The 25103-nt window shown below is 35.9% G+C and overlaps 1 protein-coding gene across 1 annotated transcript; it reads left to right on the top strand.

Annotated features, from left to right (window-relative positions):
- Positions 1-1220: 1220 nt before the first annotated feature.
- prtgb (protogenin homolog b (Gallus gallus)) lies at positions 1221-25103 on the top strand (the record flags this gene model as incomplete). The annotated part of the gene is made up of 18 exons (XM_084095241.1): positions 1221-1287; positions 2266-2553; positions 8604-8745; positions 9716-9849; positions 9932-10228; positions 11485-11644; positions 12111-12358; positions 12445-12609; positions 13710-14024; positions 15846-16031; positions 18343-18438; positions 19739-19925; positions 20016-20143; positions 21190-21360; positions 22069-22248; positions 22746-22869; positions 24089-24092; positions 24921-25103. The coding sequence occupies 18 exons, from the start codon at positions 1221-1223 to the stop codon at positions 25101-25103; spliced, it is 3075 nt and encodes a 1024-aa protein (XP_083951367.1).

Here is a 25103-nt window from a genome sequence, read left to right as displayed (position 1 = left end):
ACACACACACACACACACACACACACTCACTCACACACACACTCACACACACACACACACACACTCTGACTCTCTCTCTCTCTCTCACACACACACACACACACACACACACACACACTCACTCTCACTCACTCTCACACACACTCTCACTCACTCACTCTCACACACACACTCACATTCACACACACACACACACACACTCACACACACACTCACTCACTCACACACACACACACACACACACTCTCACACACACATACATACACTCACTCTCTCTCACACACACACACACACACTCACACTCTCTTTCTCACTCACACATACACACACTCTGACACACACACATATATATATATCAACAGACTACATTACCGTTCAAAATATTAAATTTATATAGAGAGAGAGAGAGAGAGAGAGAGAGAGAGAGGTGTGTGTGAGTGTGTGTGAGTGAGTGTGAGTGAGTGTATTTTAATCCTCTAGTACTATTGGCGTGTCGGTCAAAAATGACCAAAATTTTCTTTTCTTTTCTTATATTTTGTGTTTTTAGGGGATTTTATGGTACTAAATGATATTTATGCAGTAGTTTTAATCCATTTATTATTCACTTTTTGAGCTCAGACCTGAAAATGAAATTTCCAACTTAAACTCATAAATCTTGAATGCTTTGGAGCAACAGTCGTCTGGTCTCTCTTTGAAGAAGATACTTGGCGAATTATTGCTAGTGTGAAAAAGTAAAAAAAAAAAAGTGAACTTGAAAAAAGTTATGGAATTGTCAAAGAAAATTAATGATATTTACATTTGCTGTACAATTTATGTGGAAAATATTTTGCACATCTAAACTTTCCTGGTCAATGGTCACTTTTCAACTCATTTATACATGTTATTACATATCTCCACTAATTATTTCTTATATTTTATATTTACTACATTGACACATTTGACGAATATAACTTTTGATCTGTATTCATCACGAGTCTGCTGGAGCTGTGTAACTTACTGTATTTAAGTCAAAGATGCAGAATGATTGCGATGAAATCAGATCATATCACAAGAGGATCTCATGAATATGTAACGCGCTGGAGTCACGTGTTCACTGTGGGCAGGAGCTGCGCGCGCATCAGCAGCGCGAGCTTCAGTCAGTGTTCGGTTCTTTGGAGAGTCATGACGCGCCCCGGTCGCGCGCTGGTTTTACGCACGGAATGATTGGGAATTATCGATAAATGGGGTCCATGAAATGGAAAACACATCAGCGTCTGCTGATTCTACTCTGGGTTTTATCGTTTTCAGGTAAGATAAGTTTTATTCACTCATATTTTGACAGGAATCTCGTGCGTAAAGGCTGAAGGTCTCCAAGTTGAGAATGAAAGATGCTGAAGGCAGATCATCTGAGGAGACAAACACCTGAACATGATCCAGATTACATCATTAAACCGGTTTAGGTCATTGATAGATTATTTAGTTGGGAAATGATCTGTTGAGTGAATATCTGATCAGAAGTGGTCATGAATCTAGTCATTACGAAAATTAACAACGTTTACTACAAATAAAACCCACCGTTATTATAGTTAAACCATGGTTTTGCTACACTAACCAGTTTAACTATGGTATTTGTGGTAAAACTGTGATCAATACGCCAAAAAAAGCATGGCTACTACACTTTTACTATAATACAACCATGGTCATTATAGTTAAATCATGGTAACCACAAATTAACCATGGTTTTGCTACACTAACCATAGTTTAACCATGGTATGTGTGGTAAAAAATAATATATATATATATATATATATATAGTAATGTGTCTTTTCATCAGCTGTTTAATTTATATTGTAACATCATATCTTGAAACACTGAAGTCGCTTTTAAAGATCTGACCATTGCAGTGGATGTCATGAATCAATCCAGTTTTATGCAAGTCAAAAATATAATTTTAGCTTATGATTGAACCAATCTGACTATATTAAGACGCAGCAACAAAATTCATTTTAAGGGTCAGATCAGGCTTCATAACACACCTACACATGGCTCAATTTCACTTTTTATTGTGTGAAAACCCCAAAGTCGTGAAGATTAGAATGAAAATGCATCAATGTCCAGCAAAAGCACCATTGATTCTTCTCGCTCAGTTGACTGTGACTAAATGGATTACCCTCGTTCTTTCATATGCAAGTCTTGGTTTGCTTGAATCGTGATTTTAATTGTGCAAGCTTGACCAGAATGTGTTGCATTTCAATGTTTATTATAACGCCATCTCATCATCTCCAGGGGTTTTGGGCTTCAGTGAGCTGTCCTTCACCATCCAGCCGGAGGACGTGTCTGCACCTCGAGGCCAGCGTGTTGTGTTGGACTGTCAGGCTCAAGGCGAGTCTCCTATCGCTGTGCGATGGAGGAAGAACGGCGTCCAGCTCCAGGAGAGCGTCCGCGTGCGAGTCCTGTCCAACGGGTCGCTGTGCATCTCCACAGCAGAGCCATCAGATGAGGGCTTCTATCAGTGTCTCGTCCAAAACAGATACGGAGCCATCCTGAGCCAAAGATCCAGCTTTACAATCTCAAGTATGTATGGAGTGGGAAAATGGGGTGAAAAAGCAAATGTTGAAGAAGGTGAAGTGTGTATCGTCTGCGGCCGTGATTGACCACATGCTGTGTGTGTTTTTGGGGGTTTGTGAAAGAGCATTTGTCGAGCAGCAGCTCCATTTAACCATGTTTTAAACCCCAAATTCTGATATTTTTGTTTCAAATCAAAGTGAAACTTTTTTGAACATTTGAATTGGAAATGAGTTGCGGTAGTGATTCAATGATTGTTATGTAATGAGACGGTGATATTATTCTTTATAATTTAATTTCATAATATTCAATGCAATAACAATTTTCTCCCAAAATCAATTGAGAAAATGTTGAAAAATGCCACACGCCTTTTATATGTAAAGCATTTGAATTGGAAATGAGTTGCGGTAGTGATTCAACGAATGTGATGAGGCGGCTATAACAAAAAAATATATACGTTATAGATGGGCAAAATATTAAATCATCTGCGTAAAGGCTCAGTAAATGAGCTCTCAAGATGTGCTCTGACACATGCACAATATCAAAGAAATGTATTGATATGATTCTATATGATTTTAATTACATAATATTCAATAAAATATATATTTTTCTCCTGAAATCAATTTAGAAAATGTGCTTTTTCTGGGCCTTTTATAGTATGTAAATTAATTGGAAATTAATTGCGGTAGTGATTCAACGATTGTCATGTGATGTTTCTGTCACTAGACATTTATGATAGAAAGTTTCAATCTGTTATAAGGGACAAAATATTAATAACCTTCAGTATCTGTGCTCTGACACTTCATGCACAAGCAGATTTCCCTGTTCGCTCATGCTAGTTTCAGCCGTGTCATTGCTGTGGCCTCCAGTGTGATTGTCTCCCGGTCAGGAATCTGTTAAAGGCCATTGGCTGCTTCTTTTGTCCGGCGTGGCCCCGCTGCCCTCTGGGAGAAAAGACACGTTTGTTCGGTCATGAACCTGTGGACAGAGGAACAGCTGTGCCTATTGAACTTGCTCAGCCCTGGCCTTCACAAACAGACTGAGCACAACTCAATGCTGTTCCGTACGGCCTGATTCGGGATCAGGGATCTGTTCCGTACGGCCTGATTCGGGATCAGGGATCTGTTCCGTCACGGATCAGTTCCATACAGCCTGATTCGGGATCAGGGATCTGTTCCGTCACGGATCAGTTCCATACAGCCTGATTCGGGATCAGGGATCTGTTCCGTACGGCCTGATTCGGGATCAGGGATCAGTTCCGTACGGCCTGATTCGGGATCAGGGGATCTGTTCCGTACGGCCTGATTCGGGATCAGGGATCTGTTCCGTACGGCCTGATTCGGGATCAGGGATCAGTTCCGTACGGCCTGATTCGGGATCACGGATCAGTTCCGTACGGCCTGATTCGGGATCAGGGATCTGTTCCGTACGGCCTGATTCGGGATCACGGATCAGTTCCATACAGGGAAGCACAGGAGAGATCTCTGGTGTGGAAGATAATGCTGGTGAGGGTGATGGGATTGACACTCTTGAATAGGTTATTTGTAGAGATACACTTATATATCGGCCAGTGCCATATAATATAACACAATATAATATAATATAATATAATATAATATAATATAATATAATATAATATAATATAATATAATATAATATAATATAATATAATTAATATAATATAATAATGTTGCAATTAGCTAATATTAGATATTATTTTATATATAATAATATCTGATATTAGATATTATTAAAAGATCTCTATTTTACCACATATAATGTATTAAATCTTTTTAATTTTAGCTGTCTCGTCACATAACAATCGTTGAATCACTACCACAACTCATTTCCAATTCAAATGCTTACATGCATATAAAATAAAATAAAACATGCTCATAATAGATTACTATTGCAGTTAGCTGATATTAGATATTATTATTTTTATTTTTATTATTATTATATTATTAATGTGCTATGATTGTTATTATTACCAGCTTAAACTAGTAATTATTGATTTAATTTAATTTAATTTAATTCAAAATAAGATAAAATAAAATGAATAATAAAATAAAATCTGACTTTTAGATATTGCTATTTGCATTAGTTGTTGAAAACCCCATTTATTTTGGTCAACCATTAATTATTATTTTTTTAAACGAATAATTTCCATTGCTAATTATCAACTATATATCTGATTTGTGATTTGTAGAGACCTTCATAAGTCAGTATCTGAAGGGTTAAGGGACCTCGAGCAGAAGGGAGGGGTGCACTGGTCTGTCCAGAGGTCAGAGGTCAGAGGTCACAGGGGTTGTGGGACTGGCTTTATTCCCCCCATCATGGCCTGGTCCTCCTGCTGTCCTCGTCCAGCCTGACTGATGCGCTCGATTCATTCACAAATGCTGGTCTTTAGAGCAGCGCTGGGTGTTTTGTTCGAGCCGTCAGGGTGTGTGTGTGTTTGAGCCGTCAGGGTGTGTGTGTGTGTGTGTGTGTGTGTGTGTGTGTGTTCAAGCCGTCAGGGTGTGTGTTTGAAGCTCGAGCAGAAGAACAGTGGAGACGGGATCTTTTCAAGGAACAGCTGGAGAATTGTTCATTTCTCGGATGGAATAACCCTTTAAGATCAAGTGTGTGTGTGTGTGTGAGTGAGTGGAGTGTGTGTGTGTGTGTTAAGATAAAGATGAAACTCTCATATTGATTTATGAAAATAACAATTTGCCAGGAAAAACATACATGCATAAATATAATTAACAGCAAATTCTCCCTATTGAAATGCATATATATATGCTTTATAATTAGGCTTATTGAAATAATGTCAAAAAATCTTAAAATAGACTTAATTTTATTGAGCAGTATATAATTCATTATTTATTTTTTCTGATTTTGGTATAAACTATGATTTTACGTGATTTTATTGACAGGTTTACTACCATTGATCCGTATAGTTGTTACTCGTGGTTTCATCTCAGAGTCAAACACTTTATTAGTCTTCATATGGGTGCACATTAATTATTGTGTTCATTAGCAGGGTTCGTTATTAGAATCCTTGTATAAATGACATAAAATCACTGACGGGTTTCACCCAGAACACATTTAATCAGAGTCTCTGACTGACACTGGGTGGACAGATGGACTTGACTGACCTCTGACCTTTGGTAGGAAACCTTTGTCCTGTTTGACCTAGGCATTGATCTGGCCTTTACAACCTGGCTGACTGGACACACACACACACACACACTTTCTCCATATACTGACACAAATAACTACTATGGTAATATATGTTTTACTATGGCAGTACCATTATATTTTTTGAACTTTTTTAGTTTCATGTAAATATATTGGTATATGAATATTATAATCATGCAGTATGAAGATATACTCATTTGTTTTCCTCAAATTTCCTAAAATAGCGTTGACTCTTTGAAGATTTTGATGAGATTTCTGCACTTTCTCTCCGACAGTAACAGCTGTGTAACCAGTTCAGCTTAACGTCTACAGATAACATCTGTAACGCAATATTGAGTGTTTTTTTTAAACAAAGAACCAGCGTTAGTCTATATGATAGTGTGTGTGTGTGTATTCAAGTGAACAAAATAACTGTTAAGGCTTCAAGGATCGCAACGTTCTCTAAAGTTATGAACAAACGTTCTTTCAGTAACGTTAACAATGCGTTCGTTCAAAGTGATCTGGTCTTTAATAATGTTCTCAAAACATTTGCACAAAAACATTAATTATACATCATTCATGGAACTGTTTTTTCTGAAACATTTTTAGTTGTATGTTCATCTAATGCTTTTTCAAATGTTACAACTGGTTTCGGAATGTTCAGAGAACATTCAAATGTAACAAGTCCATAATGTTTCCAAAAATGGAATGTTCGCTTAACGTTCGTAGAACCAAGAAAAAACATGTTTAAAACATTTGGACTTTGGACATTTTGAACATTCAGAAATATAAAGTTTTCATAACTTCCGGTTAACGTTAGCAAAGCGTTCTCAGAACATGTTTTTGTTAGCTGGGGTAAACCGGAGTTATCTGTCAGTTAGTGGGAATTCAGCTTCACGTGAATAAATCCCGTCGACTGCATCGGACACGAGTGACGGGGATTTATCTGGAGATGAACTTTCATTGATTGCCTTTAGAGGATTTTTGGCTGGACTCAGCAGGAACAAGAGGGGGAGGGAACAAAACACAGTGGCTTATGGGTAAAATTATGGGCTGGTCTTTATGTTATTGTTTCGAAAATGTCCTGCTCTTATAGTGCCGTTTGTAAAAATGTCATGTGATTGTTATTGTTATATCACCTTGTGCATGTGATATTTTGGTGCTCATTTCATTCATTCAGGTGTGAAAAACTTAATATATTTATTTTTTCTAGTGCATAAAACATAAGTTGCTGCACTATAAGCCTGTTCAGTGCCTACAGTAACAAGCATGTGTTGACACTCATTTCAAATGGAAGCATCATTGATTCACACTGATCTATAAAGAGTCATTATTCACTGTCATTAGCCAATTGATTCATTGATTAGAGCAGCTGTTTATTATTGGCTGCTGTGCACTCTGGCCTTTAACAGACAACCAATCACTGTTGAGATCAGAAACGGGCTCTGTCTGAGTGCTTTACGCTTTAAGCTTTATATAAATACACCAGCTGAAACGATTTGATCTTGTGTCTGATTTCATGCCCTGAGAGCCTCAACATCAGGCCTGAAACTGTTTGTATTGACATTTAGTTTGTGTTTTGAGTCCAGTGAGCAAATTATAATGGAGTTTATTGGTGACTGTGTCTGTTTAAGTGTTAAATGGCCGTACGAAAACTGAGAGAAGCATCATGGGAGGACGAGCTTGTGTTATTAGTTCTGACCTCATTACTGATTATGGCAGATGTTGTTAACTTGATTCATTTGAAAAGGAATTATATTGATTATGTGAAAGAAATTTGCTATTGATGTAGGTCCAAAACAACCAGTCTGTTAATGAACGACAAATATAATACAAATTTAGATCAACAATAAAATCTACACTGGTCTAATTTGCTTTATACATGTTTGTGAACTAGTGCTATTTTTGCTAGTTTACTAGTTTTTGCTTTTCGCTAGTGCTAGTTTTAATAATATTTTTAATTAGTTTTTATTATTTTTTGTTTTCATTCAAATTTTAGTTAGGTTTGGTAATTTTGTTGTCTTTTTGACAATTTTTTTTAATGTTTATATAGTTTTTATAATATTTTTTAGTAGATCAAGTTAAACTAAATTTAACTTAGAAATGTTGCTTTAGAAATTAGCTAAAATAAAATAAGTTTAAGGTTTTTATATTTTATTTTATTTCATTTCAGTTTTTGTTATTTCAAGTAACAATTTTTGTTTTGTTTTTAACTATGATAAAAACAATGAATAACCCTGCTGTTTTTTATATTTTATTTTATTTCAGTTAAAGTTTATTTTATTTCAATTAACAAATGTTTTTAGTTTTTAATTAAAAAACTATTATAATAAAAACTATAATAACTCTGCTGTGTTTTTAAAAAAAATATTTATTTTATTTCAAGTAATGAAAATGTTTTATGGTTTTAACTTTACTAACTAACAAAAACAAAACTTTAATAACCCTGCAGTTTTTTATATTTCATTTAATTTTAAGTTTAAGTTTGTTGTTTCAAGTTACAAAAATGTTGTTGTTTTTTTTAAATGGTTTTTAAGTATATTACAACTATAGTAAAAAAAACTATAATAAAATTTTTAAAATTTTTATTTCAGTTAAAGTTTATTTTATTTCAAGTAACGAAAAACTTTTTATGGTTTTAACAATAATAACTATAATAAAAAATATTTATAATACCACTTTTTTTGTATATTTATTTTTAAGTTTATTTCATTTCAAGTAACGAAAATGTTTTTTATGGTTTTAGTGTACTATATTGACCCTGTTGTGAACCATTTCTATCTTTTTTCGCTCAGAAATATGTGACGTTATGGGTGTAAAGTTGGATGTGGATGCGGTTTGATGTTGACTTAGAACGTAAAGTCCATTGGTTATGGATTCTTTCTCTCTCTCTTTCACAGATGTCTTGTTGTTTGTGTCCCACCCCGTCCCAGTGGAGGTTACGCTGGGCTCGATGGCCAGATTCTCCTGCGCTGTCAGCGCATCTCCAGCGCTCATCCGCTGGGAACTCAACCAAAGATCTCTACCTCTTGATTCAAACAGGTGTGCAATTAACCAACAAAACAACAGGATCTTTCTGAATATTAATAAAATATTTAATATTAATAGTAGCCTGTTAACCATCATTATTTCAATAGCAGGACACTTTAGGTATCATTCGAAATTCTCAAAATTCATAAAAAAAATTGACATTTTGTTACCATGAAAATGGTACTTTAAAACCATTTACCAGCTCATTTTTTGGGATATCAGCTTCAAATTTGGATCATAACTTGGTTGGACATATGGCTTTGATTCCACCAATTTAAGAGTCCATATTATTTTGTAATACACAAATTTTGTTCAAAATAAAATTGTTTAGTTTTGCAGTAAACTTGTATTACTTGCATAACTTTTTTAAGTGCTTTTACTTTTGCTTAGTGTCTTCTTTAAAATTCATGAACTACACATTTATTTTCACATCTATGGTCAAAAAGGGGGATGACAGTTAACAGGCAAAAAAAAACAGAATAATTTACTTAATCTGCAGCAGAATTAATATAAATTAGTATCATTATTAAATATATTTTATATAAATATATTGAATTGAATCTATTGGATTAAAGTGGTCAAGCTTTCTTTCTTTTTTTATATATGGTACATTGAAAAAATATTAACCCAAAAATGGTAACATTTAAATTAACTAGTTAAACTTATTCAAGTCAAAAATATTATTTAACATCACTGAATAAACCTAAATACATTAATTTATACCAACAAAAATTACTGATGGAATGTATACCTCGAATGCATTGTAAGTTGCTTTGGATAAAAACATCTGCTAAATGGATAAATGTACATTATGTACCAGCTAATGACTAAATGAGCAGCTTGGACTGGATAGAAACCATGTAAAACCAGCTTTAATCTGGTTAAGATGCTCTGTGCACTGAATATGAAAATCTGGACAGCTATATTGTAAAGCTCATAGTGTACTAGCATACTGAAATGAACATGTTTTTGTTTGTTTCAGAATCACCGTTTTGCCAAATGGAGTGTTGCATATCCGCGACGTGACAATGAAGGATGCTGGGAATTATCGCTGCTTTGCAACAAACTCGGCCAGTCGAGTCACGAGCCGAGAGGCCGAGCTGTCCATCATCCCAGGTCTGTGTTTGTGTGAGGATGAACAGTGATCATTATCAGAGGAATAAAGAAAGCATTATAATCTTCTGCGTTCTCTGTCCAGCGTCGGGTCCCAGGCCTCTCATGAAACCACACATCATAGCCGGACCTCAGAACATCAGCGCCGGTCTGCATCAGTCTGTGGTTCTGGAGTGTTTGGCGGAGGGAAACCCTCGGCCGCTGGTGTCCTGGAGCCGGGCCGACTCTAAACCCATAGACGTGTTCGGAGCCAGGGTTCTGGGAAACGGGAACCTGGTTATCTCATCCGTTAAAGCCCAGCACAGTGGCACGTATCTGTGCCGCGCGACCACACCGGGGACACGCAACTACACCATAGCGGCCGGGAACCTCACCGTACTCGGTAAGAGATGTCTGCGTCATAAACACTTCTGAAGGACCTTCACATCAAGAACTATAACTATAACAATATCTATATTAACATTCACATCAAGAACTATAACTATAACAATATCTATATTAACATTCACATCAAGAACTATAACTATAACAATATCTATATTAACATTCACATCAAGAACTATAACTATAACAATATCTAAATTAACATTCACACCAAGAACAATAACTATAACAATTACCATATTTGTTAATGTTATCGTTCTTGGTGTGAATGCAAACATAGTTATCATAAAAGTTATCGTTCTTTGTGTGAACGCTAATATAGTTATTGTTATAGTTATCGTTTTTGCTGAGAACGCAAAAATATTTATTGCTAAAGTTATCGTTCTTAGTGTGAACACTAATATAGTTATCGTTACACTTATCGTTCTTCGTATAACTTTAACGATAATTATATACGCATTCGCACCAAGAACAATAACTTTAACTATATTTGCGTTCACATCAATAACAATAAATATTTTAGCATTCACAACAAGAACAATAACTATAACAATAACTATATTAGCGTTCTCACCAAGAACGATACATTTAACGATAACTATATTAGCGTTCACAGCTAGAACGATAAGTGTATATTAGCATTCAAACTAAGAATGATAACTTTAACAATAAATATTTTATTGTTCTCACCAAGATAGATTACTTAAAAGATAACTATATTAGCGTTAACACCAAGAACGTTAACTATAACTATATTTGCATTCACACCAAGAATGATAACTATAACAATAACCATATTAGCGTTCTCACCAAAACCAATAATTATATACGCGTTCAAACCAAGAACAGTAACATTGGCGATAACTATATTAACGTTCAAACCAAGAATGATAACTTCAACAATAACTGTATTAACATTCACACCAAGAGTGACAACATTAATGATAACTGTATTAGCATTCACATTAAGAATGAAAACATGAACAATAACTATACTGTATTAGCATTCACACCAAGAGCGATAACTATAACGATAACTAAATGAAGTGTCCACACCAACAGACGATATCATTCTGTTTATTATAAGCGCACTGCAGATCAATAATATTGTTGAATATTAAATTATATATAATATTGAATATTAAATTGGTCTGGACTTCGCTATTCTCTTACTGTTAGAATGATTATTAAAACTTTATAGTTATCATTATTATTCATTATGTGTTCTCACAGTTTTCACTCATTTTTCTGCAGTTCCTCCGACTCTGCTGGAGAAGCCGGAGAGTCAGACGCGACCCAGAGCCGGTACGGCCCGCTTCAGCTGCCAGGCGGAGGGCACACCTGCGCCCCGCATCACCTGGTTCAAGAACGGGCAGGTGATCCACTCCAACGGCCGCACCAAGATGTACAGCAGGTACTGTGGGGGTTTCTGTCTTTCGTGAAAAATCACTTCTCAGGATCTTTGATGCCAGAATTATTAGACTTTATTTTACAACAAAGCCGAGCATCTTCTGCACACTGCAAATCAAAATGAAGTGAGTTGTTGCTTAAAACAAGCAAAATGATCTGCAGATGAGGTCAGAAAAATCATCTTAATTGAAACAGAAACAGGATTATTTTTCTTATCCCATATGCAGATAATTTTGCTTGTTTTAAGCAACAACTCACTTCATTTTGATTTATTTCCCCAGAAAACAAGACATAATATCTTATAGCATATTACTCATCTAGTAAATGCATCTTGATTTAAGAATTTGTAGATATTTGGACTTGAAACAACACAAATATACACAAAGAACAGCATTTTTTGCAGTGTACAGACAAACACCTCTAGTAAACATCGTAATCTCGTCTGATAATGACATCTTTCTCTTCGTTAGTAAACTGGTGATAACGCAGATCATTCCGGAAGACGACGCCTTTTACCAGTGCCAGGCGGAGAACTCCCGAGGCTCGGTTGTGTCCACGTCCCGTCTCATCGTGGTTCTGTCGGAGGACCGTCCCAGCGCTCCTCGAAACGTCCACGCGGAGACCATCTCCAGCTCGGCCATCTTACTGGCATGGGAGAGACCCCAGTACAACGCGGATAAAGTCATCGCCTACTCCATACACTACATGAAGTCTGAGGGTGAGCGTTTGAATGAAGCATGAAGATCCAAACTGGTTTGTGCTGGTCTTGCTGTTGCCGTGTTTCATCCAGAAAATATCTTACAGGTCTGAACAACGAGGAATATCAGGCCGTGATCGGGAACGACACGACAAGCCACATCGTGGACGATCTGGAGCCGGCGCGAAACTACACGTTTTATATAGTGGCCTACATGCCGATGGGCGCCAGTCGCATGTCGGAGCAGGTCACGCAGCACACGCTGGAGGACGGTGAGTCCAGGAACCAATCCCACAATGCACTATAGCACGCCTGCCACTGTACAACAGAATAGAAGCGGAGATTCATTTCCTAGAGGAAAAAAAGGCTCATTAATGAGTGCGGGGAGGTTCACTGCTGAGAAGGCTTTAGATACAATTTGTCTGTTTATGAAGTAGAAAAGCACAAAAAAAGAAAGAAATCGGTGCTACATAGATAAAAATATGGAGGTTGTTTCTACAACAGAATAAATTTAAAAAATCAGTAATTGCTACTTTTTTGTCACACAATTCTAACTTTTTTCAAGCAATTCTAAGAAAATATAATTAACAATGGCAAGAAAAAAGTCAAAACTGTGAGGTAAAGAGTCGCAATTGCTTTTATTTTTGTTTTGTTTTTCAAATTAGAATTCCGTTTTTGTAAGCTCAGAATTCAGAGGAACCGTTAAAAAATGCAAGATGTGAATTTTAGAATTCTGAGGAAAATATGGAGAATTGTGAGATAAAAAGTTTCAATTAATTTGTAAGGTTTTTTTAAACTCAGAATTCTGTTTTTTTTATTTTTTTTAATCAGACTTCCGTTTTTTTGTTTTTGTAAACTCAGAATTCTGTTTTTTTGTTTTTGTAAACTCAGAATTCTGTTTTTTTGTTTTTGTAAACTCAGAATTCTGTTTTTTTGTTTTTGTAAACTCAGAATTCCGTTGTTTTTTTTTAAATCAGAATTCCGTGGGGTTTTTTTAATCAGAATTCCGTGGGTTTTTTTTAATCAGAATTCCGTGGGTTTTTTTTAATCAGAATTCCGTGGGTTTTTTTGTAAACTCAGAATTACGCTTTTAAAAATTTTTTTAATCAGAATTCCGTTTTTTTGTTTTTGTAAACTCAGAATTCCGTTTTTTTTTTTTTTTTATCAGAATTCCGTGGGTTTTTTTTGTAAACTCAGAATTCCGTTTTTTTAATTTTTTTTAATCAGAATTCCGTTTTTTTTTTTTGTAAACTACTATAACTGAATACGCTATTGAGAGTTAGTTGACATGTAGCTGCATAGTGGACTATGGAAATGAAGTGTAACCTCAAGTCTTTCTCATAAAGTGTTTTATCTCTCTGTTTGTCCCTAGTGCCCCTCCGTACCCCTGAGCTGAGCCTGACGAGTCGCAGTCCGACCGATATCCTGGTGTCCTGGCAGCCTCTCTCTCCTAAACTGAGCCGAGGACGAGTGTCTGCGTACCGTCTGTCCCACCGCACGGCCTCTGACGACTCGCTGACCTCCGTGGAGCTGCCGGTCCCGGGCCAGAACTGCACCCAGTTCCTCCTGCAGGGTCTGCGGCCCGACACCATCTACCTGATCCGCATGTCCGCCTCGACCCGCGTGGGCTGGAGCCAACCGTCCGCCTGGAGCTCGCATCGCACGCCCAAAACATCCAGCGCCACAGGTGAGAGCAGAAACCTCCTGAGGTTGACCCATAGCTATCGCTTTTGTCACTGTTTTTTGTTTGGTTTTGGTTCTGGAAGCGCTGTTCTGCAGTAGTCAACATTTGAAGTGGATCAAAAAAGTTCATCAAAGTTGTCCTAAGACAAGAACGGGTATTGTTCAAAATTCATGTATACAGGGTTTGAAATGAACTTTTTCACTTAATTTTGAAGGTACCGGACATTCAGAATGTCTACTAGCAAACAAAAAAAACGTTAAAGAGGGAAAGAGTTAATAGCATCATTTCTGTTTTTTGTGTGAAGAACATTTTAAGGTAACACTTTACAATAAGGTTCATTAGTTAATGTTAGTTAATGTATTCACTAACATGAACTAGGCTAACCATGAGCAATGCTATGCTATAAGATATTATGTCTTGTTTTATGGGGGGAAAAAAATCAAAATGAAGTGAGTTTTTGCTTAAAACAAGCAAAATGATCTGCCAGTGGGGTCAGAAAAATAATCTTAATTCAAATGGAAACAAGACTCTTTTTCTTACCCCTATTGGCAGATAATTGTTCTTGTTTTAAGCCAAAACTCACTTCATTTTGACCCCCCCCCAGAAAACAAGACTATCTGACAAATATCTTATGGCATTTTACTACTTTAGTAAATGCATCTTGATTTAAGAATTTTTTTTAGATATTTTGACTGGAAACAAGACAAAAATACTGAGTAAGAACAGCATTTTTTGACTGGCTTTGTTCCGGCATTTATGTTGTTACTCGATGACCTTTGACCCCGGCTGTCAGTTAGGAGCTGAGGGTCGGCTCAGTTTCGGGTCATAAAGGGAACGCTTCAGGCAACCTAAAGAATAGCCTCTTTTCTGCTGGATATTTGCTCAAACGGATCGGTTATGTTTAGTTAGACAGATTTAGAGTGATTTCAACTTTGAACAAACTCATCATGAACTTGTCCGGTTGAAAACATTAAGTTTGGGTGTGGAATACGCGCATTAAGGCGACATTGTTTGAGTCTCTTGGAAGAATCTTTTATTGAACTCATTAAAACTGTAATAATTGAAACGGTCTTGAATGGATGGCAGAACGTCCCTGGTCAAGATGCATCATCGAAACTGATGTTATTTATTGATCGTTAACTGCACTCTCTTAAAAACGTAGCTTTTCTCAGAAAAAAATAAATATATTTTTTTATTTAAATAAGGTTTTCAAATGAACAGAAATGTTGAAGCTTTCAGATTTTTACTGGGAAGTTTATTTTGTAATTTTCCCAGAAAATGTCTTCTTTTTAAATGGAAAGTAAATCATAATTCACTTAAAAAAAATTTTTTGAAGAACGTTTGTGAGTAATTTGATTAGAATTTCCATATAAGTAGAAACGTTATTAGCTTTCTAATTTTTACTGGGAAATACATTATGCAATTTTCCTAGAAAATGTATACTTTTTAAAGGGAAAATCAATTTTAATTCAATTAACTTAATTTTTAAGCAAATTTATAAGTAACTTGATAAGGATTGCCATATAGATAGAATTGTTTTACTTTTCTACATTTTACTGGGAAATAAAAACAAAGTCAAATTTTCTTAGAAAATTTCTAGTTTTTAAATCAAAATACTTTTTTTATTTATCGTTAACTGTTCTCTCTTAAAAATAAAGCTTTTCGCAGCCACAATGGCAGTGCTGTTTTATTAGTGCTGTTTGCACATCAAGCATCATTATTACTTGGCAAAAATACCATAGAGTTCTGTTAATGTTATGCAGAAAATGTGTTTATGTCTGTAATTTGTGCATAAGTTGATTTAATGTGTGTTTCTGTCCTCAGTGCCTCCTGCCCCAAACCTTGAGCTTGAACCCCTGAACTGCACATCCGTGACGATCCGATGGCATCCGACTCCCAGTGACGCTGTCATCCAGGGATTCAAGCTCTGTTTCCACCCAGACGGCCAATCAGAGGGCTCCATTCTCCAGCTGCCCCCCCAAGACCACCAGCACACCATCACAGGCCTCAGTGAGTCACGCACACGCATGGGCTTATCTGGGAAATAAGCATATTTTCTCATTTACTAAATTATTATAAGAAAGATTTTCTTACAAACTTTTCTTAGAAAATGTCTAATTTCTTATATTGGAAATAAATATTAATTCACTTAAGAAAATGCAACCAAAAAAAACTTTTGCCTAATTTTATATATATAAAACTTAATTCACTTTAAAACTTAATATTTTTTAAAGAATATTTGTGAGTATTTTGATTAGGATTTCCATAAACAACATTTTACCTTTCAAATATTTACTGGGGAAAAAAACATTTTCTAATTTTCTTAGGAAATTTCTAATTTTTTAAAATGTGAAATAAATCTTTATTCAATGCAAAACAACAACAACAACAACACTTTTGCTTAATTTTAGGTAGCCTGCAACTAATATATAAAAAAACTTAATTAATTTAAAATTAATATAAAGAACATTTGTGAGTAATTTGATTAGGATTTCAATAGAGAACATTTTGTCTTTCTATTTTTTTACTTGGAAATAAATAAATTTTAGTTCCTAGATATTTTTTATATTAAGCTCGGATATAAAAAATGTTTGCCTAATTTTAAGCAGACTAATATCAAAAACATTTATGCAGGTCACTAGTTAATTCTAATCTAAATTAACTGCTTAAAACAACTAGATAATCTAAAATGAGGAATCTACCCACATATTTTCCTCATCAAGTACGTGTATGAAAATTTAAAGCAGCATCCCTGAAAATGCACAAGTCAAGCTTTTTCTGAAACATAAACCCGGGAATGAAATATTCCACCGGTTCTGTGAGCATCTTTCCCATCGTGAGCATCTGATCGTCCTCGGACACACAGAGAATCCGAGTTTGATCAATAATTACCTTCTTCTGTTCGGACTTATGTACGGTTGTCCCGTCCGCCGTATCCAGGGCTTTGTTCGTGTCACGTAATATCCCCTCAGGGTCAAAGGTCACACCCCAGATGTCTCCTTCCAGTTTTCCCATGGTTCTCCTCTGCTTCTCCATCTATTGTGCCTGGGTTTAAGGTCGGCCAAAAGCCCGTGAGAGCGACCCCCCCCCCCCCCCCCCCCTTTACAGCTGGACATTCGAGCGCCAACAAAGGATTCTGGGATTGAACTGGGAAGAAGTGACCCCTCTTGGGTCAAAGAACTTGTGGGGTTTTTAGAGTCGATGCAAATTTAAGTTCAATGTCCCGATGGAGTGAGTTCTGTTTGAATTGGTTAGGGTTTTGCCTAACTAATAAATAATAATAACAATAATATTTTTAAATATTTATATAGCGCCTTTCATGAGCTCAAGGCTGCTTTACAATAAATGGAAAGCAATCAAAAAACATGGAAAGTAAATCGTAATTTCACTTTTTGTGCGTAATTTGATTAGGATTTCCATATATGTAGAAATGTTTTAGCTTTCTAATTTTTACTGGGAAATACATTGTGTAATTTTCCTAGAAAATGTATACTTTTTAAAGGGAAATTCAATCTTAATTCAATTAACTTAATTTTTAAGAAAATGTGTGAGTAACTTGATATATAGATGGAAACATTATGCCATACTTATTTTTTCATGGGAAATAAATACATTTTCTTAGAAAATATATATATATAAAAAATGGGAAATCATAATTTACTCAACTTAATTTTTTTAAAGAAAATCCATTAGTAACTTGATTATGGATTTCCATATAGATAGAAATGTTTTTCCTTTTCACATTTTTTTACTGATGGAAAACCATGGAATTATCGTGGAAAACAATTTGGAATGACATAATTTTTTAATTTAAGGATCTAAATAGTTTTATCTCTAGGCCTGTTTCTTCCTAACTAGTTGAGCATAAAGTTTTATCCCGGTCCGGCCCCCGACCTCGGGTCATAAAGCTCTCGTCCCGGGAGACGGTTCGTTTCGGCAGCTGAACGCGCCTGTGAAGGTGACCTCCGACCTCTGACCTCTCGACCCGTAGAGCCTTAAAAACTCAACCCCCACACCCTCACCCAGGACTTCACACACTGACCAAACTCATTCTTCACTTTCACTGTTTACTGATGTGAAACCTAGATAAGTGTCTAACTCTGTGCATTCAGACCCGAACGTCTTGGGAGTGTTTTAGCCAAACATTGCAGATGCATAAACTACATGAAAATGCACACATAGCATAAACGTTTGCATGCTTTCACAGTTGACCTTTTTTAGGTACTGTAGTAAAACCATGGTAAACTTTCATAAGGGTAGTTTTTAACTCTTTAAGACCCTTAAATAACTCTATTTTACTGTGTTTTATGTTGTTCTTCAGACCCCAGAGTGAAGTACCACGTGAAACTGTTAGCGTTCAGTGCTAATGGAGACGGCTATCAGGCCCATCAGACGGTCAACACTCCAGGGTGCCCTTGTAAGTGTTCAAAACACATGAACTTGTGGATTTAAACTTGTAAAATTTAACGCTGAATCATGTGGGATTTGTATTCAATCAATATTTAACTAGAAAATCGATGTTTGTTATGCCAATCATTCATTGTTAGCATATATTTAAATACATGACGTACAGGTTTCAATAGAAATTATATTATATTTTAGTTTGCCATAAATACTTCTCATTCGGCAGTGCACTTTAAACATATTTCAAAGAAAATAAAAAATTATTATGAAATAACCTATAAAGATATACAACTAATTCTGAGAAATTTAAATAGGACTTTCGAACAGAAATGTTTTAGCTTTCTAATTTTACTGGGAAATACATTGTGTAATTTTCCTAGAAAACTTCTACTTTTTAAATGGAAAGTAAACCGTAATTCACTTAAAACACAATTTTTAAAGAAAGTTTGTGCGTAATTTGATTAGGATTTCATACAAGTATAAACGTTTTAGATTCTAATTTTTACTGGGGGAAACGTTGTGTAAATTTCCTAGAAAATGTATAATTTTTAAAAGGAAAGTCATATGAAATTATGAAATGACCTATAAAAATATACTTAAGTGGGTCAAAAAGGACATAATTTAAATTTAAACTATGACATTTTCTTGTAATTGTAAATAACATGCAATTAGGAGTCCAAATACATTACATTCAGTATTCTTTTAAGGATATTAACTGAAAACATTATATTCAATCTTTTTAAAAGTATGCTAAAGTGTATTAAAGTTAAAATCCTTTATTGTAATCTATTTTAAAGTCCCCCTGTAGTCAATCATTTTATCCCTTAAAACTCATCTTTGATCACCAAAATGACGTTTAAATGTTTTTTCCTTAAAAAAAATTCTTCATATCTTAAACTAGCTTTAATGTAACTCGACACCCTAGCCTCATTTAGTATGCGCGGTTCTATGAATATGCAAATGAGCCCCGCCTCCACTCACTCACTCAGCTCAGAGATCCACTGGTTGACGATCACACGTTGATCTGATTGGTTACAAGGTAGTTTGTGACGTCAGAAACACCAGCGATTTCAAAGCGTGTTTTTGAGACTGTCTTTGGTTCACTGCAGTTTTAAGGAGGAAATACTCAGCAATGGAGTCGACTTATGAATTTACACATGGTTTGTCTTAAAGCAGATTAAAAACACCACATAGACACATAAACAACATTAAAAGCTGGATTTTCACCACAGGGAGACTTTAAGCATTTGTCTTCTAAACAAGAGCTTCAGTATATTAACGTGTGTGTGTGTGTGTGTGTGTGTGTGTGTCAGCCGCACCGAACCGGCGTTTGGCCGCCCTGCCGCCTCCCGACCACATCCAGGCCGAGGCCAGCAGCTCGTCATCGGTGAGTCTGAGTTGGGGTCGTCCTGCGTTCAGTTCTGGCAGAGCCGTCAGCTTCTCCGTCCGCTACGGGCCCGCGAGTCCCTCCGACGCCGACACCGTGCGCTACGCCCAAACGTGAGTGTCCGTGCCTCAACAAAGCCTTGACATCAATAGCACTTCAGCGTCTGGATTCAGATGTCAGATATATGTGTTCTCTCTCTTCAGAACTGAGCAAACCGTGACGCTATCAGGTCTCCGGTCCAACACTCGCTATGAGTTTGCGGTGCGTCTTCATATGGATCAGATGTCCAGTCCCTGGAGCGCAAGCGTCTATCACAGGACTCCCCTGGAAGGTAGCGGCTAAAAACTAGCATTTTTGATTATATCTATTTAAATCTAATCTTATTTAAGAGGTATGTATTTGAATTGCATTTGAAATTTAATGAAATGTTAAATATTACATATTTTAAAATATTCATATTGTATTTTAGTACCAACTTCATCTCAGATGTTTATTTTCCCAAAATTCATTTTGAGAAATAAAAATAAACACAAAACAGTCAAAAAAAATGTTTTTGTTCAGATCGCTTTCGGAGCTCTAGCGATGAAATATATTATATAACCAAAAAACAATAAGTATATTATATTATATTATATTATATTATAATTTATAGGTATATAATATTTCATTATATTTGAATATAATCACCATCCACTCAAAAATATTTAGGCCTAAATTAAAAATTAATGTATTTGTATTGCATATAAAATTATTATATTATATTATAATGTTTTAATATTATATTATATTATATTATATTATATTATATTATATTATATTATATTATATTTAATTATATTTTAATATAATCACCATACACTCAAAAATATTTTGGCCTAAATTAAAGATTAATTTATTTGTGTTGCATATAAAATTTCCATCCATTTGGATTACACTCATGGCATAGTTTTACTATTAACGATTTGCATATTTTTTATTTTATTTTAATAATCATATTTTCAAAATCCATTTATTCAAATCGCTCAGAATCAGCATAAATCTGTTCATTGTGAAAACAACTATTACAGAAGTTTAATTTATGAATAGCTGACAAATATGCATCATTAGTTGGTGTTGAAACTGTGTAAATCATGAATCTAACAGTGAGTGTGTATGATTAAATATTTGCATCTATTTGATATTATTTAAATCATATTTTCAAAATCCGTTTATTCAAATTGCTCAAAATTGTGAAAACAACTATAACAGAAATCTGAGCTGTTTCATTCACAAATATGCATCACACTGAGTTCACTGGTTGTTGTTGAAACTGTGGATTGAGCCACTGGATGGGATTTAATGCAATCTGTAAGACTGGAGGCTTCTTCTCTCCCGCAGCCCCGTGGTCTCCGCCGCAGTCCGTGAGAGCGACTCTGATCGAGGACGGCACGGCGCTGGTGTCGTGGGATCCGCCGGACCAGCCGGATGTGTGTGTGACGCACTACACCGTCCTCTACGCGTCTCACAGCGCCGGGAGCGCCGGGGAATGGCAGGTTCTCCAGAGGGAAGGTGAGCAGAACTCAAGCAGAACTACTTCAAGTGTTTATCACACACCGCTCAATTTGGAGATTTTGGGCCCTGTTTTAACGATCTAAGCGCATGGTCTAAAGCTCACGGCGCAAGTGCACTTAGGGTGTCCGGATCTGCTCGTGCGCGAGGTCAAAGCCGGATTCACCATATCTTTATGTACACAATATTAATCTTTTACTTTGTAATCCTTTTGTTTTAAATTTTTGGCATGTTTGTGTGCTGTGATGTGTCCCTGTGTGTTTAATAAGCAGAGTGTGTGTGTGTAATAGCAGAGTGTGTGTGTGTAATAAGCAGAGTTTACGTGGGTTGTGGACCCGCCTATAGACGCACATTATTAATGCGCCCTTTAAATAATTGTCTTTAGACCAGGGATAGTTGGTCAATGGCTCAGTCTATTTCGAGTTTTAAATCATTGTTAAAAACTCATCTATTAACTCAGGCTTTTAATTCCTCTGGGCATTGAGTCAAAATTCTCTGTTGTTGTTTTATGTTGTTTTTGTGTTGTCTATGTATTTATTTATCTTTTATTATCTCTGGAAAGGACATTGGTGCAACTGCAGTTGCAATGAATTGTGCTATATAAATACAATAAATAAATAAAAAATTAAATATATTTTGTTATATTTTAATACGATATCTCACTTAATTATCAGCGTTTGTCTGATTATTGCTTTGATTGGTGTCCAGCTGTGAACACGATGGCTCTCCTGGAGAAGCTGGAGTCGGGAAGCGTTTACCTGGTGAAGATCTCGGCCTCAAACCCTGCGGGAGACGGGCCGTTCTCCGGGACCGTAGAGCTGCGGGTCCGGGCCAGAGCTCACCAGGGGAAGAACCCCCGGCACACGGACAACCACGCCGAGAAAACAGGTGCACAAACCCCTCTGTGCTTATCCGGGACCACTAAACCAGTCACAGATGAGATTTATACATCACCTGAAAGCTGAATGAATATGATGTACGGTTTGTTAGGATAGGACAATATTAGGCCGAGATACAACTATATGAAAATCTGGAATCTGAGGCAAAAAAATCGAAACATTGAGAAAATCTCCTTTAAAATTGTGCATTTATGTTCATGATTCAATCACAAAAAAATGTTTTTTTATATATTTACGGTAGGAAATTTACTAAATATCTTCATGGAACATGATCGTTACTTAATATCCTAATGATTTTTGGCATAAAAGATAAATCGACAATTTTGACACATGCAGTGTATTGTTGGCCGTGCGACGTGACTGGTTTTGTGATCCAGGGTCACATGACAATCTCAGTATAAGCCATGCAAGTCTGTCAGATATAAATAAAGTGAACATTAATCACCTGCACTTTAACAAAAATTTATTTTTGAATCATTTCTGCAGCGTTTATCGACGGGCTGTACCACGTGGATGAGAAGGCGATGCCGGGGATCATCGTTGGCGTGTGCATCGCTCTGTCCTGCATCATCCTCTGCATCTTCATCCTCCTCACCAAGAGTGAAACACAGTGAGTCTCCAGCGCTGTCCTGCGTCTGCAGAACTAGATCGCTCTGTGTGTGTTGAAGATTAGAGATGAGAATGATATGATAAGGGTACCGAATGGGAGACGAATTTCCTCTAGTGGAAGCGTTTGGTACTGCAGCCGATACCGATAACCGATAATATCTACATTTACATTTGTGCATTTGGCAGACGCTTTTATCCAAAGTGACTTAAATTGCATTTCAAGGACACATTTACATTCTTATCAGTTACATCTAACCGATATATTGGCCAATTAATCTAAATCCAAATTTGTATATAATTTTTGAGAGCCTGATTACAAAAACAAAAGTCTCATCATTAAAAGCCATGACACAAACACACAATTATAATGTTCTCATTATATGTAGCCGATATGACAGACTCGAGCTGCACATGTTGCACTGAACTAGTGATTCCAATCATATTTGAAGCAATTCAAAACCATCATGTTGATCAGTGCGCATCTGAAGCGTCTCAGCTGAAGGAAATAATACATTATTAATCAGCTTTAATATGGGACGATAACATTAAACATAAACATATATCGGCTGATACCGACATGGTGGCCGATATGTGACAGTCAGTGTTGATTTCTCTCAGCAGGAAAGCATCTTCCTCGAAGATGATTGGACAGGTGAGGAATGAGGTCATGCGCAGCGATGCGTCATCAGCCAATCAGCAGCAGGCGGAGACCGCAGAGGTGATGAGGACACACTTCACTGACACCAAAGTAAGAATCTGTTTACTTTATTTACCAGTGTGTACATAGATTAGGGTTTTCATTTTTTACTTCATCTGAATGCTACAAAACTTGTTAAAGGTTTCGGCACTTGCAATGTGAACAAAAAGAATAATCACAGACATGATTTGAAAAGGTTAAAAGGCCTTGAAAAAATAGTCACACTTGTGCTCCTCGCGGTCAAACATGAGTGCATTGGAAACGAATGGGAGACGAGTTTCCTCTAGTGGAAGCGTTCGGTACTGCAGCCGAACACACTCTCACTGAAAGCTCATTTACTGAGATATCAAGCTCACATTAGGTTTTTGCAGTTTTAATGAGATTTAAATACATGTTTTGTTTGTTTTCAGGGTGGAGCAAATCTTATGATAAACCCAGCGGGACGCGTTACGAGTGACGCTCACAACAAACTGAACAAAAGGAGCATTTTCAATAACGCTCAGAAGTCTAATGGAAATAAAAGCAAGGTAAGAGAAATGTTTTAATTATGTGTATCAAACTTAAATTTACATTACAGTCAACATGAAACATCGTTTTCCCAGTGTTGTTTTATAGTTTTTATCAATATTTTGAATTAGCCTTTATATTCTCAGTTCATTATAATTTTAGTATAAGTTTTATTAAATGTATGTGCTTCTGTCAGATTAATTAGTTGTTGTTTTGTTTCTGTTTTAGTTTTAGTTCAGGTTTAGTTTTTTGCTTAGTCTTTCAGTTTATAGCCAAGGCAGCATTTCTAACTTTCATTTAGTTTTTTATCTAATATTTATATTTTCATTTATTTTAGCTTTATTTCAATTTTTTTTTTTAAATTACTTTTGTTAACAATAATAACCCTAATTGTGATGAATTTCTGAATTAAACCTATTATTTATAGTTTTAATTAATATTTCAAATTAGTTTTTATTTTTAAATTCATTTTTAATTTTGTTTAATTTTTATTTTATGTGCTTCTGTCATTTTGTTAGTTTTTTTAATAGTTTTATTTAGCTTTAACTTATTTTTATTTCAGGTTTAGTTTTAGTTCAGGTTTAGTTTTTATTTCCAGTAAGTAATTTAAACTTAAACGTATTTCCATTAGTTGCAATTTAAATTTCATTTAGAAAAAGTTTTTCATTTATTTTCATCTTTTTAGTTAACAATAATAACCCTTATTGTGATGCATTTCGGAATCAAACAGATTTTTCAAACTAAAAACTTTTTAACGAATTAAAAAAAGGTAGACTTGTTTATGAAATCTCTGTTGTTGGGTTTTTCTGACCATGATCTCTGATGTTTGATATGTTTGTATTGCACAGATTGATGATCCTGCTCATGTTTACGAGGTGGGGAAGCCGGTTCTGCATTACGAGGACGAGCAAATCCTCTTTCGGCCACTAGGGGAGTCGGAGAGTTCGCAGACCAGCGCCGGAGACTCCGGAAACTTCTCTCAGGACGAGACGGAAGATAAACGAGACGCACCTGTCACTCATGCAATGTGA

The sequence above is a fragment of the Abramis brama genome (assembly GCF_963993115.1).
Source record: "Abramis brama genome assembly, chromosome: 20".
Taxonomy (NCBI): Eukaryota; Metazoa; Chordata; class Actinopteri; order Cypriniformes; family Leuciscidae; genus Abramis; species Abramis brama.
The sequence above is the reverse complement of the archived record's forward strand: the minus strand, read 5'-3'. Positions and strand labels throughout refer to the sequence as shown.